We start from the raw sequence: 15,078 nt of genomic DNA, 5'->3' as shown, positions 1-15,078 counted from the left end.
ACAGCACTGTACACCATTCGAGTGCATCGGTCGTATCAAACCCACCAGAGCAACTACAGTGAGTCCTGCCCCAGGAAAGCACAACGCACGAAACAGAAATGATATCGTACAACGCACACTCACCGATGCGCCTAGCACGCGAAGGTGAACACTTCCAGGAGCTGACTCAGGCGAGTTGGGAACCGGACCTACAGCCCGGACGGCCAGTGGGCTGGAGTGTCTTCCCTACGCGCCAACCCGCCTGTGGAACGCAGCCACCCTTCTCGAGCCGCACACAGCAACGAGCAACCGCCCCCGGCCGCCCGCCACCAGCGTAACAGCCAGGACGCCGAGGCAAGGGCGATGTGACCTGGCATATGCGAGAGAACTGCTGCCTTATTAGGGGGGGGGGGAATTTGAGGACACGAGTCCACTTCCCAACGATTGAGATAATTTAGCACTAGGCTTGTGGAGGTAAGTAAAAGAAACGCCTCAAATGCCCCCCCCCCCCCCCAACTAATGACAACTTCCCTCACTCCTGTGACCAAGAGGGGACACGGGGTGGGTCAGCGCCGGCAGAGGCGAGGGTCGGGTCCGTCGACGTCACGCACAGCGGGGCGCAGTGGGTGAGAGGGCGAATCTGCGCAGGTGGAACGCCGGCATCGCCGTTGTGGTGTCAGCGGCTCCGAGTGGCTCCGTCTGCCGCTCCCGTGGCTCGGTGCACGAACATGCTTTGTCTATGAAGAAATCCCCAAGCGCATTCACATATATGCGTGGTGGATTGCAACTCAGCTGCAGGTTGATATTGCAGCTTGATTGCAGCAGTTTCGAACTGAACTATAACGGTATTAACTAACAGGCACTAATTTTCAAGTGTTGTGCTACTGTTGGGGGCAACGCTAGCGTCGGAAACATGTCATCAGTCCAGGGCAAAGGTTTTGGGACAAAAGTGCGACACAAAAGACAAATGGAAACATTATTTGTGCATGAAGTGAGTACATACACAATTCTCAGTGAGCAGATGGGCGTATTACGCATGTTTACACAGGTTTGATGTTTGGCACAGCGTCATGCTCACGCTCTTCCTGCGGATTGTTCCACGCACGGGCACATTATAACAAGAGTTTCCATCTCCGAAGTCAAGTGCCCTTAACATGAAGCTGACACGCTGTCGCAATTCAAAACAAACCCTGCCTCCGATTCGTCGCGGTTCCCGTCCGCTGTGCCAGGGCTCGCATAAAGGTCGGCGATGGGGAACGCGGGCAACGCACTCGTCATGCGCGAAACGTCCTCAGCGACGACATCTCGTCACAGCGCGAATGTCTTATGGAATCAGGTATGGAATCGATATCGGGCTCGCATCAACTAATTTCGCTGCTTGTTAGCTATGTGGCGAAGTGGGGCCGATGGTCAGTTTCTAAAAACCGTGATTGCATGTGATTTAGAGGGAATTCCCAGGCAACGGAGCTTGCTCCCGTGATGTGCGGCCTCGCTCAAAGCATGCGCTTTATTTTGACGACAGACGACAGTCGGGTGTCGGCTGGTTGTCAGCTTCATGTTGAGAGTACCGAGTTATACGACAGTAACAATATCTGGTGTTGGTGATGAAACGTACAGGAGCCAAGTTCAAGTCAGGAGCCTGTCTTTTCCAAGACAGCGGGGGAATGGAATGAAAAGACCAACGGACACCGGGGCCTTCCTTTCTCCCCCAGGCCGCCTGTAAAATGAACTCTTCCTCGATGCATGGGATGCATGTGGAATCGGCCTACAGGACATTCACCATCATCTTCCAGCGGTCTTACACCAGAGCGGGCCAATCGCCGGAGACAAGTAGTCATGACTGATGTATGATCGAAGCACCCAACTGGGGCGTGTGCAAAGTCCGGGCGTCAGTGATAGCACACTCGGCAATCGATACGTTAAGCGTTCATATTCACTTGTCAACCTCTAGCGAATGTGTCTTTAATTTAGACGACTAACACAATTATTAGTTCCAAGGGTAATATCCGAAATCGTCATATCAGGCTCCGGCACGATCAAATCACGGGCTTAGGATAAAGCAACCGCTACACTATTGTGATCTACGAGAAACCGTAGCCCATGTAGAAAATTAATATGAAAGACCCATAGCTCGATTAACTTTATTACAATGGTGCGCACTTGGACGTTCTTGACAATAACGTACAATAATGTGTATGCCCGCGAGCGCCGCAGTTAATCGTAGCAGAGCGGGGCGATATTAACCACTCTTGTAGCGTAACTTCACACAGAGCAGCTGTCGCTATTCCACGGTAAAGGCGGCCGCTGCTCAGTCGTCCCCGCGCCTTCCTGTCCTGACGGCTGTGCCACAAGACGGCGGCACTGCCTTCCTTTGCCCATGACGCCACCTCGCGGCCCGCGCGGTGGTCAGCGGGACGCGTCGCGGTGCCTCGCCGTGCGGCTTCCTGATTGGTCAGCTGGAACCGGTTACGGGCGCTGATTGGTGCAGACGGAGGGTGTGTCAGGAACGTGGCACCCCGGCCGCCGCCGCCAAGACTCACTGCCCACACCACTGACGGAGGACCGAGCCGCCTCCGGAGCTGCTGCTGCTGCTGGTGAGTGCTGGCTCACGTGCGTAACGTCAGGTCGCGTCGTTCTGGTGGGGGCAGCCCGGCGGAGGTCTCATGAGGCCAGCTGGTGTCATCTGTGGTGTGGGCGGTGTGCGCTTGTCTATGTTGTATCTCCTGATTCTCCCTGTGCTTGGTTATGAAATGATCGTGGAAATGTTAAGACTCCCCGTATAAAGGGCCTGCGCTCGCCCCTGACCTGTGGGCCTGTTGAATGTCATTGGGCTGTGAGGACCCGCAGGTGATAAGCTATCAGTCCCGGCGAAGCCTGTTTTGGACCGTATACTGTTATGCGGTGGAGACTGCGTGGACTGGGTCTGTCACATATCTGGCAGAGGTCACGGGCAGAGGGTGACAGGGGTGGTCGCTGATGTCATGAGACTGGAGCACGACGCACTGGGAACGACGCACCGGGGAGCCGGGCTGTGCACTCATGTGATCAGATGGAGACACGCGCTGGTCTGAGGAGATTGGACGATCTCCGGTCTGGAGGGTTACTGGGGCACTCGCCGCGCTGGTCAGGGGAGACTGAAGCACGCAGTGGTCTGAGGAGGCAGGGAACCCTCTGGTCCGGGGACGTTGGAGTTCCCGCTGGTATGAGTGGCCGGGGCGCCCGCTGTTCTGAAGGACTGGCGCCCCAGCTGGTCCGCGGTGACGGAGATACCTACTGATGTGAGGACATCAAAGCCCGCACTTGGCTGATACAGCTGAGCGGCCGTTTGTGAGGCTGAGGTGCCCACATTTCTGACGAGACTGGGGCGTCCTTGACCACGGCAACCAGGCCAGAGACTTCTCGTTGCGTCGCGGGGCGTTAATCGTTACTGAACCTTATCAGGGATGCGTGCCACTCGTCGGTTTAAGGGGTACATCTGATTCAAGGATTTTTGCCAATAAAATGTCAGCCTTGAGAGTGATGCACCTGTCAAAACAGGTTGTCTTTTTTGTAGAACGATTAAAGCTTGAGCTAAAGCTAGAGTACGCTTTCTAAATACCTATCACAAATACAACCCTCAGCTGGGTACATTTCCATAGAGTGCAATCAAGTGCAGCGAAACTTTCGTTGCCATCGGTCTTATGTTGATGCTTATTTGGACCGGTGTACAGCAGCACGATCAACATCTACGTTACGATACAGACAACAAGAGATGGCACTTAACATTCTCAGTTCTTTCGCCGCATGTTTGCTTCATAACACGAATAAATTATTTAACTCTGTACCATTTATGAAAGCTGTTGTTTTCTCTCCGGATGATTTATTCAGAGGGTAGCAAGCTTGTTTGCGACGGAACATTATTCCTTGATGGAATGGGTGTGGGGTGAGGGACTTAGATCAGAGAAGGTGTTTGGCATTGGGTATCCATAGTTTGTTCCAGCCCGGTCACGCAAACAAGTGTGCAGTGATATCGATGACAAACAGATGTGTTAGTGGTAAAAGATGATCATAACCCTGTTGCACGCCACCAGCATAAGATTACGATTGTGGTCTTAATAATCTTCGAAAGCTCACGATCTTAAGCCATATTAACAGCGGCAAGTTTGCATTTGACCTCTTCCTCACCGTCCGTCGTCCATCCTCACCCGGCCATCCGCGAGCCCTCCCTCAAACGTTCGGCTGAGGTGCGACGGACGCCTCGCCGCCGCCCGCTCGGTCCGCAGCCACAGCCCCGGCGGAGCGTGGTGACCAGCCGGCCGCCCAGTGGGCTGGGGCCCCGCGAGCGCGCCCCTGCGTGACCTTCGCCGGCCGCCGGCCGCCTGTCGCCAGGCGCCTGCTGAGGCGTCAGCCTGGCGAGCCGCTCTGTATTCCAGGCTGCTCCATGCGGCGGACGGCGCTTCACTTGTTATCACGCGGCGGGCCGGCCGCCTGGACCGGCCGCGTCAGTCCTCTGTCGGCCGTAGGCTGTGCGGTGAGGCCGGGGACGGGTGCACGGGCCGCGCCTGGCTGGCTGGGGCGGGGCTCGCTCGGCTCTGACGGACGAGGCTGGAGGTTGACCCGGGGACGGGGACGGAGACGGAGCCGAGCGGTGACCAGTTGAGGAATGGTGGTGGTCGGGGCTGCAGCAAGCGGCGATAGCGGGTCGTTTAGGCTGAGGAATCACGACTGTGCCATTTAACAGCATTGCTATCGTCAGTCGTCTTGGACAGCTTAGTAACAGCCCAACGTGTAACCAAACTCACTATTTATGTCGAGTCTGACTTGTGGTCTTCGTTGCCGAGAGAGTTGGATGGCCGAGTCTTCGCTGTTGTGACACGTTTGGATGTGTGATGTGGTTTAAGGGCGCATCAACTTCATTGATCGCCTCAAAACATCGGTGAATAAAACGGAATAGTTTTTCAATATTCAGCTATATTTCGCAAAAACCTCGCAATGTGTACCAAACGTGTGCAAAACCATACGCTGCGAGCTCACAACGCGGATGCGATGGCAGAGCGATCCTTATCGCTCCAAAGTCCACCAGTTATGTTTATGCATTTGGCACAGGCTGGTCACTGAGTTCTCCGCAGAGACCTTTACTGGCCAGGTTTATCTCACCCGCATGTATTTTGGTGATGGATATCTCCGCGATGAACTTCGGGCAGAGGCTTTAGGAAATGCTTCAAACATTTCACGGCTTTTATGTCTCCTCCTTAAGTTAGATTTCGAACTTCACAGAAGTATAACCGGTCGGGACCAGCAGGGGTGAGAGGTATTTGCAACGGTTGATGGGTCGGTGTGACCGACGCCTCCTGGGAGCGGGCGCGTCGTGTACGGAGCATTCCATTCACGGAGACCTGAAAGCCACGGCATCGTGGCTCTTGGGGTAGAGAGGGTTCACTCCATCGAACGAAATTAGCGATGCATATATGCAGGACCCTCAGTGAAACAAGGTGGTGCTGATGGGAGGATAGCACTACAAGGTAGCTTGGCCGACCCGGGCCTGGTTTTACCTGATGTTATCGCAAGGAGGTGCGCATGGAAGGCATGCCAGGGCGACGGCTGCCGCGCGGCCTGCGCGCGCTGACGGAGCGCCGCCCATGCGGGCCACTCTGCTCCACGACGCGGGGTCTGGCTGTCGGCTGGACGTCTGTGCCCAGTCTGTTTCCCTCGTGTCGGTAGCTGCACCACCACTCTGGTCTCTGGCGCGAGGTCTGGCTGTCGGATGGACGTCTGTGCCCAGTCTGTTTCCCTCGTGTCGGTAGCCGCACCACCACTCTGGTCTCTGATGCGGGGTCTGGCTGTTGGCTGGATGTCTCTATACAGTATGTTTCCATCGTATCGGTAACCGCGGCACCATGGCTTGCCGGTCAGAGACACTGCGCTGCTGATCTCACCCCCGATCTTTAGAAGCCCAAAATTGTCTAATTTCATGCGAGCGTGGGAAACTGTCTTAGCTCATTGGAGGTGCGTCATCTCAGCATCATGTCAGTACCATGCGTCGTTATGATAATGACCCCTCCTGATCTGCAGAGATTACAGAAATCTCCTCGATCGCCTCAAACCCAGACCCAACATGTGTGGTGTGCCCTTTCGAGCCATTCAAACCAGACGTCAGTGGGCAGCTGTCGAGCGCCTCTACGGGAACCTTTATCGATCGCTATATTCCGGCTTTGGCAGCGGAGCGTGTGCATACACAGCTGTGCGATGGTGCTCGCACAGAGTGGTGGCGATGCGCCCAGCGACGCCAGGGAGATGGAGACCGTGGTGAGACGTTCAGCTCTCCCCCTCTCTCGCTCTCGCACACGCTCTCTCCCTCTCTAGGTCTCTAGCTCTTTCCTTCTCCGATTATTTCTTTTTCCTTAATGATTTCCTCTAAGACTTGTGAGCGGATACAGGAAATGGAACCAAACGTCCCGTAAGTGTCCGTCTGTGTCAACCTGTGCGGTATTGAAGCTCAGGAAGATTTTCATCAGCTTCCTCTCGTGCTCCATGATGATTTTGACCTCATGTTTTATTAATTTATTACCATCCACGCATGTGAGCCTCCATTCCCCAAATAATAGTAAAATGATACCCTGACAAATAGGCTCAAATTTCAGCATGCTATTTTATCGCGAAAGTTTCGTGGTGGCCGATTCCGACCGATTCCTTTCCCAGCTGCTGTTCCGTTGTCGAACTCCGCTCCGATCCCGCCACGCGTTAATGGAACTGTTTTCCAAAGCAAGAAATATTCTTATGACATCGAGGGTTCTCTCGAATAAAATCATGCCACCAAGTTCGTGGATACGTCGCATGCTCTCGGGGTTATAGCGTGGAGTGAGTGCATGACATCCTTTGAAATGCTCGCGCATGACGAGGGCACGTTATTACGCTGTGAGCGGTCGTTCCTAGCCACATTTGGCGTGGGACGAAATCGTAATGGTTCCTGTAAAGCTAAACGGATTATTGAATGGGGTTTTCTATCCGGCACAGTTGTGAGCATTCTTTTTGGGAAAGTAATATATTTTTTCGTTGAGATAAAAATAATGTCATTTCCTGCTTCCGCTAGCATCCCTACACGGTTCAGCTATTCATGACAAATGCTGAGCTGTATGCGATGAATTTGTCGACACACTTAGAAACCTTCTTGCATTCGTGATAAACGAAACAGATGTCATGAAGTGACGATTATTTATAAAGCCTTTTCAGTCAGCAGGAACCGCGTTTCAGTTGCTCAGCTGTTATTTGCTACGCTTTTTACCGCTTCTGGCGAATGCAAGTGGCTATTGAGGAAGAACTGCCGGATACTCTGCATTTAGTAGTTGTGAGTGCCCATTCGCTCGGTTAGGTTTTAGGTTTTTAGGATTAGAGCCCTTTCGACCAGAAATGATCATTTCAGGGCTATGGGATGATGAATATGGCTAACGGTGAGGCAGACCGGCATGCCCCTGGGAGTGAGGGGGGGGGGGAGGGGCAACCGCCGAACTTTAACCCGCGCATGCGCGCTGGGTACCCGACCGAGGTCCCCTCCCCACGGGGCTCTCGGCCCACTCGTGGCTGACGCACCCCGGACAGGCGGGGTGCCGCTGGGATGCAGGGTAAAGCGAGACAAAGGATGAGAGGGACGGATGACCCATTCGCTCGAACGGAGCCGCGGTCGCATTGTTGTTGCAATAAGCATTGGTCAGACATCGTATAGACTGGAGAGCACCACGCAAACGTGTCTTCACGAGCGGACTGATTTTAAGCGCCGTCCCTGCCAAGTGATCGCGGCACGTGGCCTCCGACTGACCGCCCGCCTCTGCCCACAGAAACCGCCAACCGTGCCTGCCAAGATGCGAGTCTCCGCCCCCGCCAGTCTGGAGGGCCCTCTGGTGGTCCCGGAGAAGACCCTGATGGGGCCGGGACCCTCCAACGCCCACCCTCGGGTGCTGGAGGCCCAGAAGCTTCCGCTGCTCGGTCATCTGCACCCGGAGTTTTGCAAGGTAAGGTTACCCCAGAGGCATGAGTACATAGGTAAGCGCGCACACATACTTTGAAAAACACGGCCAACGTGTAGCACATGCAGGTGTAATTTTTGGTCCTATACCATATCATTTCGTTGACAATAATCCTTCGAAAGCTGGATGTCGCCTTTGATCGTTTTGCTCGCCAGCTCTTCGCTGCAACCAACACGCGAAATATCACACAAGTGTTGCGAAATTGCTGCTCTGCGGCTGTCCCTACCATGTGCGTAATCACAGCTGTAGTCAGTGGACCTCGGACTCAAGGAAGGTCTGGGCCTGGGGTACTTTGTCTTTTGAACTTTGGTCACCGCGGTACGACCTCGGTAACTCCCGCCGACTTCAGTGAGAATCGTGCCTGGTTCCGAATGAATTCGGAGCCGGCTATGCACTTGCCCATATTTTTCCAAAGGAATGGCTCGATTCAGGTTAAGAATCGAATTGGAAATATATTAACCGTGTTCTTAACTGGCGAATCGACTTAAAAACCGGTATGACTAACAACCGATGGTGTTACTTTGACTGTTTTTATAGGTATGTGCCGCCGGCGGTGCACCAGCATCACTAGACACCAGCATACACGACCTCACCACCACCAGCAAACTGAACAACGACCACGCTGCATCAGCATCAAATTAGCTGTCCTGCGAGGTTACTGAGGTCTCATCCTGGCAACTTTCACCGCTTGATGCAAGGAAGCATTTCCTGCAATCGGACTTGAGTTTGACTTCCGGTGGATACCATTGCAGAATCGGCCGGACCATTGTCGAGTCAAGTCAGCAGCTAAGGCGGAGATTCAAGGCACGTTTTCTGGGTAGGAATCGGGTACGATACAAAATTGTGCTGCACTGTTCAAAATCTTGGTTGGCATCAACCCCATAGACCTTGCCGGAGTTACAATGGATTTCGTTTGAGCGGGGTTAGGAGCAAGTCTTGTGAGACAGGTCACGTGACTGTGAGGTAGGTCACACAACTCCTGTGAGGTAGATCATGATTCACACAGCAACAAATGAGCATACAAACAAATCCACTGGCGCAGTGTCTGCCTGGATGGGTCAAAGCTACCTTTGTGTTCCAGGCGTCTACCACTGTATAGCTATCGTTCAAACATCTGAGTGAGATTTCAGCCTGCATAGCCCTATAGGCGACGCAGCTGCCTACGCGTGGCTGTAGCAGGCACTACGACACGTACCTCACGAACATCGACGCGTGTGCACCCCAGGAATACCACCGGGCTTATTGTCAGTTCAAAGATACCCACAAACCTTGCCTAGGCAGCTCTCGTCATATCTTAAGCTGCCTCCCTGCCTATAAGGTTTCAGCCGACCACACGAGTCCTTTTCCTTCGCCACAATGCCGAACTTGGCTTGAGGGTCCGTGCGTTCTGCCCTCAAATGAAATGAGCTACACCATGGCGCCTGTATAAACTAGGTCAGTGCATAATTCCCAGAGGGTCGTCTATTTTTGTTTTATATTCAGTACGAAATCCTTAGCTCATTCAAATGCTCTTTGAAGCCTGTTGTTAAATCAGCCATATGCATGTGTACCCTGATGTCTTTAAACCTTTTCTCATCGACCTTTGTTTTCGGTCACCTGCAGCCATCTGTTCTGCAATTTCGAAGCGTTCGAAGTTAATCGATGGCAAAATATTTTGCTTTCTGTTTCGTTACATTGGCGTTGATCGTCTGCCTTTGGTTCGGCAACACACGCCGCCGAAAATTAGTGGGCCTTGTACTATTGGAAAACGACGTTCGATGTACGTTTTTGCGCGATCTTTTATTCTGGAAGCAAAATGTGCGCCTTACAAAGCCTCAGGCATGCTTGCTCATTCAGATAAGTACATAATGATTTCAGCGTACATATTTTTCCGAACGTTATCTGGGCCTCAGTTGTCTTTGGGCGTGCATTGCGGCATGGCACGCTGAGTGGAGGGCCAGACACCGGAGGCCGCCATCCCGTCACGGTCTCGTGTCAGGCACGCTCGCCCGGAGTCTCAAAACCAGCGGCAGGCGCTCGGAGGGCCTCCGAGGGCCTCCAAGAGCCTCCAGGGGTCACTGAGAGCTTCCAGGGGCCCCCGAGAGCTTCCGGGGCTTCCGAGAGCCTCCGGGGCCTCCGAGAGCTTTCAGGGGTTTCTGAGAGCTTTCATTGCTTCCGAGAGCTTCCGGGGCCTCCAAGAGCTTCCGGGGGCCTCCGATAGCTTCCGGAGTCCTCCTAGCCTACGAATGTCTCGAGGCCCTTTGTTTCCCCACGGGGAAGATTTACTCATGCTTCTGCTGGCCGTTTTATTGAGCCGTACACATCGTCAAGTTCCTCAGCAATAGCTCATTAGCAGGTGATGCAATTTTTCAACACCCCTACACATTGGACGGCAGTCAGTGTCGGCTGTCCAGTGTATGCGTAGCAACTAACAAGCTTTATGCTTGTCAATATCACAACATCCCTAAAAGAAAAAGCTACGTCCTCATACTTAAGGCAGGAGGCGTACATTATCTTGCTCAGAGAAAAGTGAGAGATATGTTTGAACGCTTGGTTACACATCGGCAGCATTTAGTCACTTAAGTCTTTATACATACATGGCCTCGATAAATGTCTCTGCCGTATTTACTTGACGCGCATATTGAGCACTCAAAACACATGAGAGCAAGAGAAGGCGCGAATTCCGTGTGATATTAGTGCGTAGAAAAATTACGGCTGGTTTGTTGGCTTCACTGTACGATTGAAGCAAATGGCATGATGTCGAAATAACGCAACGTCCACGCCTCACGCGTGCCGTGCGAAGAATGTGGTTTAAAATCAACAGTGCTCTAACGTATCGATGTTTGCTACAAGTAAAGGAGGAAGCGCCCGTAAGCTAGAAATAGATGCATTCAAGATGATAGCTATGACTCGCATGTGTGGCATGTCGTGGATGTACACTGGGTCTAGCGACTGCGGCTATGCAATCACGACTGTGTTCTGGCTCCAGCGACTGCAGCTATGCAGTCATAACTGTGTACTGGCCCCAGCGAATGCAGCTATGCAGTCACGGCTGTCTACTGGCTCCAGCGACTGCAGCTATGCAGTCACGCTGCCTGCCGGCGCTCATCTCATGTTGCCCTCTCTGTTTCAGATCATGGGCGAGTGTACTGACCCCAGCGACTGCAGCTATGCAGTCACGCTGCTGAACGGCGCTCGCCTCACGTCTGCTTCCCTGTTTCAGATCATGGACGAGTGCAAGGACGGCATCCGGTACATGTTCCAGACGGAGAACCGGGTGACGCTGGCGCTGTCCAGCACCGGCCACGGTGGCATGGAGGCCGTGATGTGCAACATGCTGGAGCCAGGCGACACCATCCTGATCGCCAACAACGGCATCTGGGGCGAGCGATCGGCCGACATGGCGCGCAGGCACGGTCAGTGGCTGCTGAGGCTGGAGGGGGTAGGAGGGAGCAGTGTTGAAGGGGGAAGGGGGAGGGACAGGAGCAGCGGCTTGTAGTAGCGGACTGGTGTTTGATCCAATGTGGAGCTGGAAACTGTCCATCCAATTTTAGCTGAAATAAGGTGAAATCGCCTACCAACTTAATGAATTTGATTTGTCTGAGGCTGGTCTGAATTACACATAGCAGCTCTGTAGTAATTAATGAATCAAATAGAAGATAAATGGCTGAAGCTACGTACTCGCATAGTCATAATCCGACGTACACACTGTACCTTTATTTAACGCTCGGAATGGATTCTGTTCAGGAAGAGCCAAGCGCGGGTCTTTCCAATGAAAATACTGGAAGCAAGAGCGTCACAACCCATCCGCCGGCTTCTCTTTTTATTTTTAAAATGACTCCGCCAACCCCTGCGCTTTACCTGAAGTGTAAGAGCATCATTGCGTTGGTCGCCTAAATAGCAGGGTGTAACATACCACAGTATGGCATGACAGTACAACATACTGGCAGCATAGCATGGCACAGCAACAGCGCCGTCAGTCCCACTAACCGCTGACAGGCGCCGTGGTCCACGAGCTGAAGGAGCCGGCCGGATCTGCTTTCTTCCTGCAGTCGATTCGTGCAGCGCTCGACGTCTACAAGCCGTGTCTCCTCTTCGTCACGCACGGGGAGTCCTCTACCGGAGTCGTGCAGAACCTGGAGGGCATTGGTGACGCCTGCAAAGAGTAAGGACTGCCAGGTGCTTTGTCTCCGTCCCATCTTTGTACGTGCATGGGGGCTGTAGATGCATGTGGGTTCGTGCCCCGTCTCGCAGACATGAGTCAAGGCTCGCTTGCTCATGTCTTCTATCACAGCCGGTGCTGCACAAGTGCGTTCATGAACTATGAGCCTCATATGGGACTTAAGGAATCTATACGACGTATGTGCCAAACTTATACGTAATATCTTCTACCGACATGTTACAAAATACCGCTCTTTAGCCTTTTGCTTGCGTTCGTTTCATACGGTTCCCACCGTTTGAAAAAATTGTGCAAACCCTGACGGGCTCGCACCACCGGCAAACATCTCACGCTGTCTGAAGTATACCTTGAAGTGACGTATGCTGGCTGACATGTGGTGCCACCTGTGGGGCGCGGGCCCTGGCGGCCGCGGATCCCCGCGTGTGACGCGTCACACTCTGGTGGCCGTGCGCCAGCGCCAGTGACGCGTCACTCCTGTCACTGCAATGCGGGGTGTGGATCGTGACCGGCTCCGTCTCCCACCCAGGCACGGCTGCCTCTTCGCCGTGGACACGGTGGCCTCGCTGGGCGGCACGCCGTTCCTGGCCGACGAGTGGGGCGTCGACGTGGTGTACACGGGTTCGCAGAAGGTGCTGGGCGCGCCGCCCGGCACCGCCCCCATCTCGCTCAGCGATGCGGCCTGGTAAGGGGCGGTGTGGTTAGCGGCGGGGATCTAGTGGTTAGCGGCAAGGATCTATCTGCTAGCGTCGGGGATCTAGTGGATAGCGGCGGGATCAAGTGGTTAGCGGCGGGATCTACTGGTTAGCGGCGGGGATCTAGTGGTTAGCGGCGGGATCTAGTGGTTAGCGGCGTGATTTAGTAGTTAGCGGCGGGGATCTATCTGTTAGCGGCGGGATCTAGTGGTTGGCGACTGGGATCTAGTGGTCTCGCAGTAGTTAGCGGCGGGGATCGAGGTGGGGATGTCCGTGGGAGGCGGGATATATCATCAAAACTGACACGGGAACTATGTCTCATTTATTCATGCGTTCATGCGTTTACTAACTATTTCGTGCTATTACTCTTTCAAGTTCAATAATTTGCTCTCTTCTATGTTCTGTTGTTTGATTGCTCATTATGCCTTATATTTCGATTTGAAACACGAGAACAGAACAGTGTGGATGGATGCAGCGATCACAAACGCCGTGTTATCTAAATTTAAAGCCAATGTTCTGCGTTTTCAGGCAGAAGGTGGTCAACCGGAAGACTCCGATCCGGTCGTTTTACTTTGACCTGACCTGGCTGGCTAACTACTGGGGCTGTGACGAGGGACCACGCAAGTGAGCACATGTTGTTACCATATTTTTTAACTTTTTAGACGACTTTTTCAAAAGTTTCAAGTTTGCGGTCATGATATCGCTCTGATTATTCATGTCTGACTGCTTTAGGATATTTGTGAATTTTCTCAATGCTTGGTGAAGGAAAAGGTGCAGCTCAGCTTAGCCTTGTAATAATTGTAATACTAAATCCTTGGCACAGATGTCCGCTATGAATGGAGCACTGGTACCTCGCTTACAGCACCCAAGCCATGGTGCTGCCACCTCTCGCATGCGACCTGAACGGCAAACCAACAATTCGAACCTCCGCCGCCAGATGTCACTAGCCTGACCCGCCGTCGCCGGCAGGTACCACCACACAGGCCCCATCTCGGGGGTGTACGCGCTGCGCGAGGCGCTGGCCGTGTCGTGCGCGGCCGGCCTCGAGTCGCTCTGGGAGCGGCACAGCCGCTGCGCGCGCCGCCTCTACGCCGGTCTGGCCGAGATCGGCCTGCGCCCGTTCGTCGAGACGGAGAGCTTCCGGCTGCCGACCGTCACCACCGTCAGCGTGCCCGACGGCGTCAACTGGAAGGCCGTCATCGGCTACTGCATGAACACGTGAGATAGCACTCTGTGGTGGTCTAACCGGGGCGGAGGGAACTGGAAGTCACGTGGTGCACTTGGTGCCGGGAGAAAGCCTAAACGTCGTAATGCGGCTTGACTGGTGTTACGTGATTCCCCTTGTATCAGGTGAAATATCACGTTTATCGCGCGATACCCCACGTGCGAGTGCTCTTGGGGTGCTCTTGAATCCATGGATATTTGCACTTGGTTACAAACCGGGCTCTCGCGGAGCTTTGACGCTGTGACGTTGCCGCAGGTACAAGGTGGAGATAGCGGGCGGCCTGGGCCCCACGGCCGGCAAGGTGTGGCGAGTGGGGCTAATGGGCGTCAACGCCACCGAGGAGAGGGTGGACCTCGTGCTGCGTGCCCTCCGGGAGGCACTGGCGCAGGCCAGCATCTAGGTCAAGGTTGCGGAGGTCACCGGCCGCCGCCGCCGCCGCCTTGCGGCACCGGCCGGACCTCGTCCGTGAGCACCACCCCAGGCGCGAAAGGCTGCCGGCGAGAGGCGCCGGGACCGGTAGCTGTGGGACCAACGCGGATCAGCTGTTTTCTCAAGCTTACACCTGTTGTTGTACCGAAACATGTGCAATGGGTCATGTACGGCTTTCCGATCATGTTTACAACGCGTGGTTGGTAAGCCATTTGTATTGAAATATTCCCCACTGGTTGAATGGTTTTGCATAATACGACTCATTCCAACGGCGTGCAATATATTGATGCGAGCTCCAGTGACAGTGTCATACGGCATAGCTCATATGGAGCCATGCCACGAAGCCACAGGTCACAGTCACAGATCAAAGAGCAGACTCGGGCGACCTGTCTTCGTAAAAGCGGCGACTCGAAAAAAGGATTAAGCCCACCAAAACTACAATTATACCTGTTCCTGAGAGTCGAGAACCCTGATTCCAACGTGCGTTTTGCTAACCTCCGCGGATCTCAAACAGTTGAAGTATTTCCACTTCCGCTCCTCTGCCACAGTGCTACGGTCTGACACACTGCCACATGAAAAGTTATCACCTTGCCT

The 15,078-nt window shown here is 53.8% G+C and overlaps 1 protein-coding gene across 2 annotated transcripts; it reads left to right on the top strand.

Annotated features, from left to right (window-relative positions):
• Window positions 1-2,502: 2,502 nt before the first annotated feature.
• On the top strand, window positions 2,503-14,782 carry LOC119114901 (serine--pyruvate aminotransferase, mitochondrial). Of its 2 annotated transcripts, none has more exons than XM_037238960.1 (8): window positions 2,503-2,573; window positions 7,791-7,964; window positions 11,182-11,374; window positions 11,958-12,123; window positions 12,665-12,820; window positions 13,359-13,454; window positions 13,800-14,048; window positions 14,311-14,782. In XM_037238960.1, the coding sequence occupies exons 2-8, from the start codon at window positions 7,815-7,817 to the stop codon at window positions 14,453-14,455; spliced, it is 1,155 nt and encodes a 384-aa protein (XP_037094855.1). In that variant the 5' UTR covers window positions 2,503-2,573; window positions 7,791-7,814; the 3' UTR covers window positions 14,456-14,782. The 2 variants fall into 2 exon arrangements, with proteins under 2 accessions (XP_037094855.1, XP_037094856.1); XM_037238961.1 differs by lacking the exon at window positions 2,503-2,573 and adding an exon at window positions 4,471-4,489.
• The last annotated feature ends 296 nt before the right edge of the window (window positions 14,783-15,078 follow it).

The sequence above is a fragment of the Pollicipes pollicipes genome, unplaced genomic scaffold, assembly GCF_011947565.3.
Source record: "Pollicipes pollicipes isolate AB1234 unplaced genomic scaffold, Ppol_2.1 Scaffold_3087;HRSCAF=3621_pilon_pilon_pilon, whole genome shotgun sequence".
Taxonomy (NCBI): Eukaryota; Metazoa; Arthropoda; class Thecostraca; order Pollicipedomorpha; family Pollicipedidae; genus Pollicipes; species Pollicipes pollicipes.
Note: the sequence above shows the minus strand (reverse complement) of the source record. Positions and strands in the feature narration are given on the sequence as shown.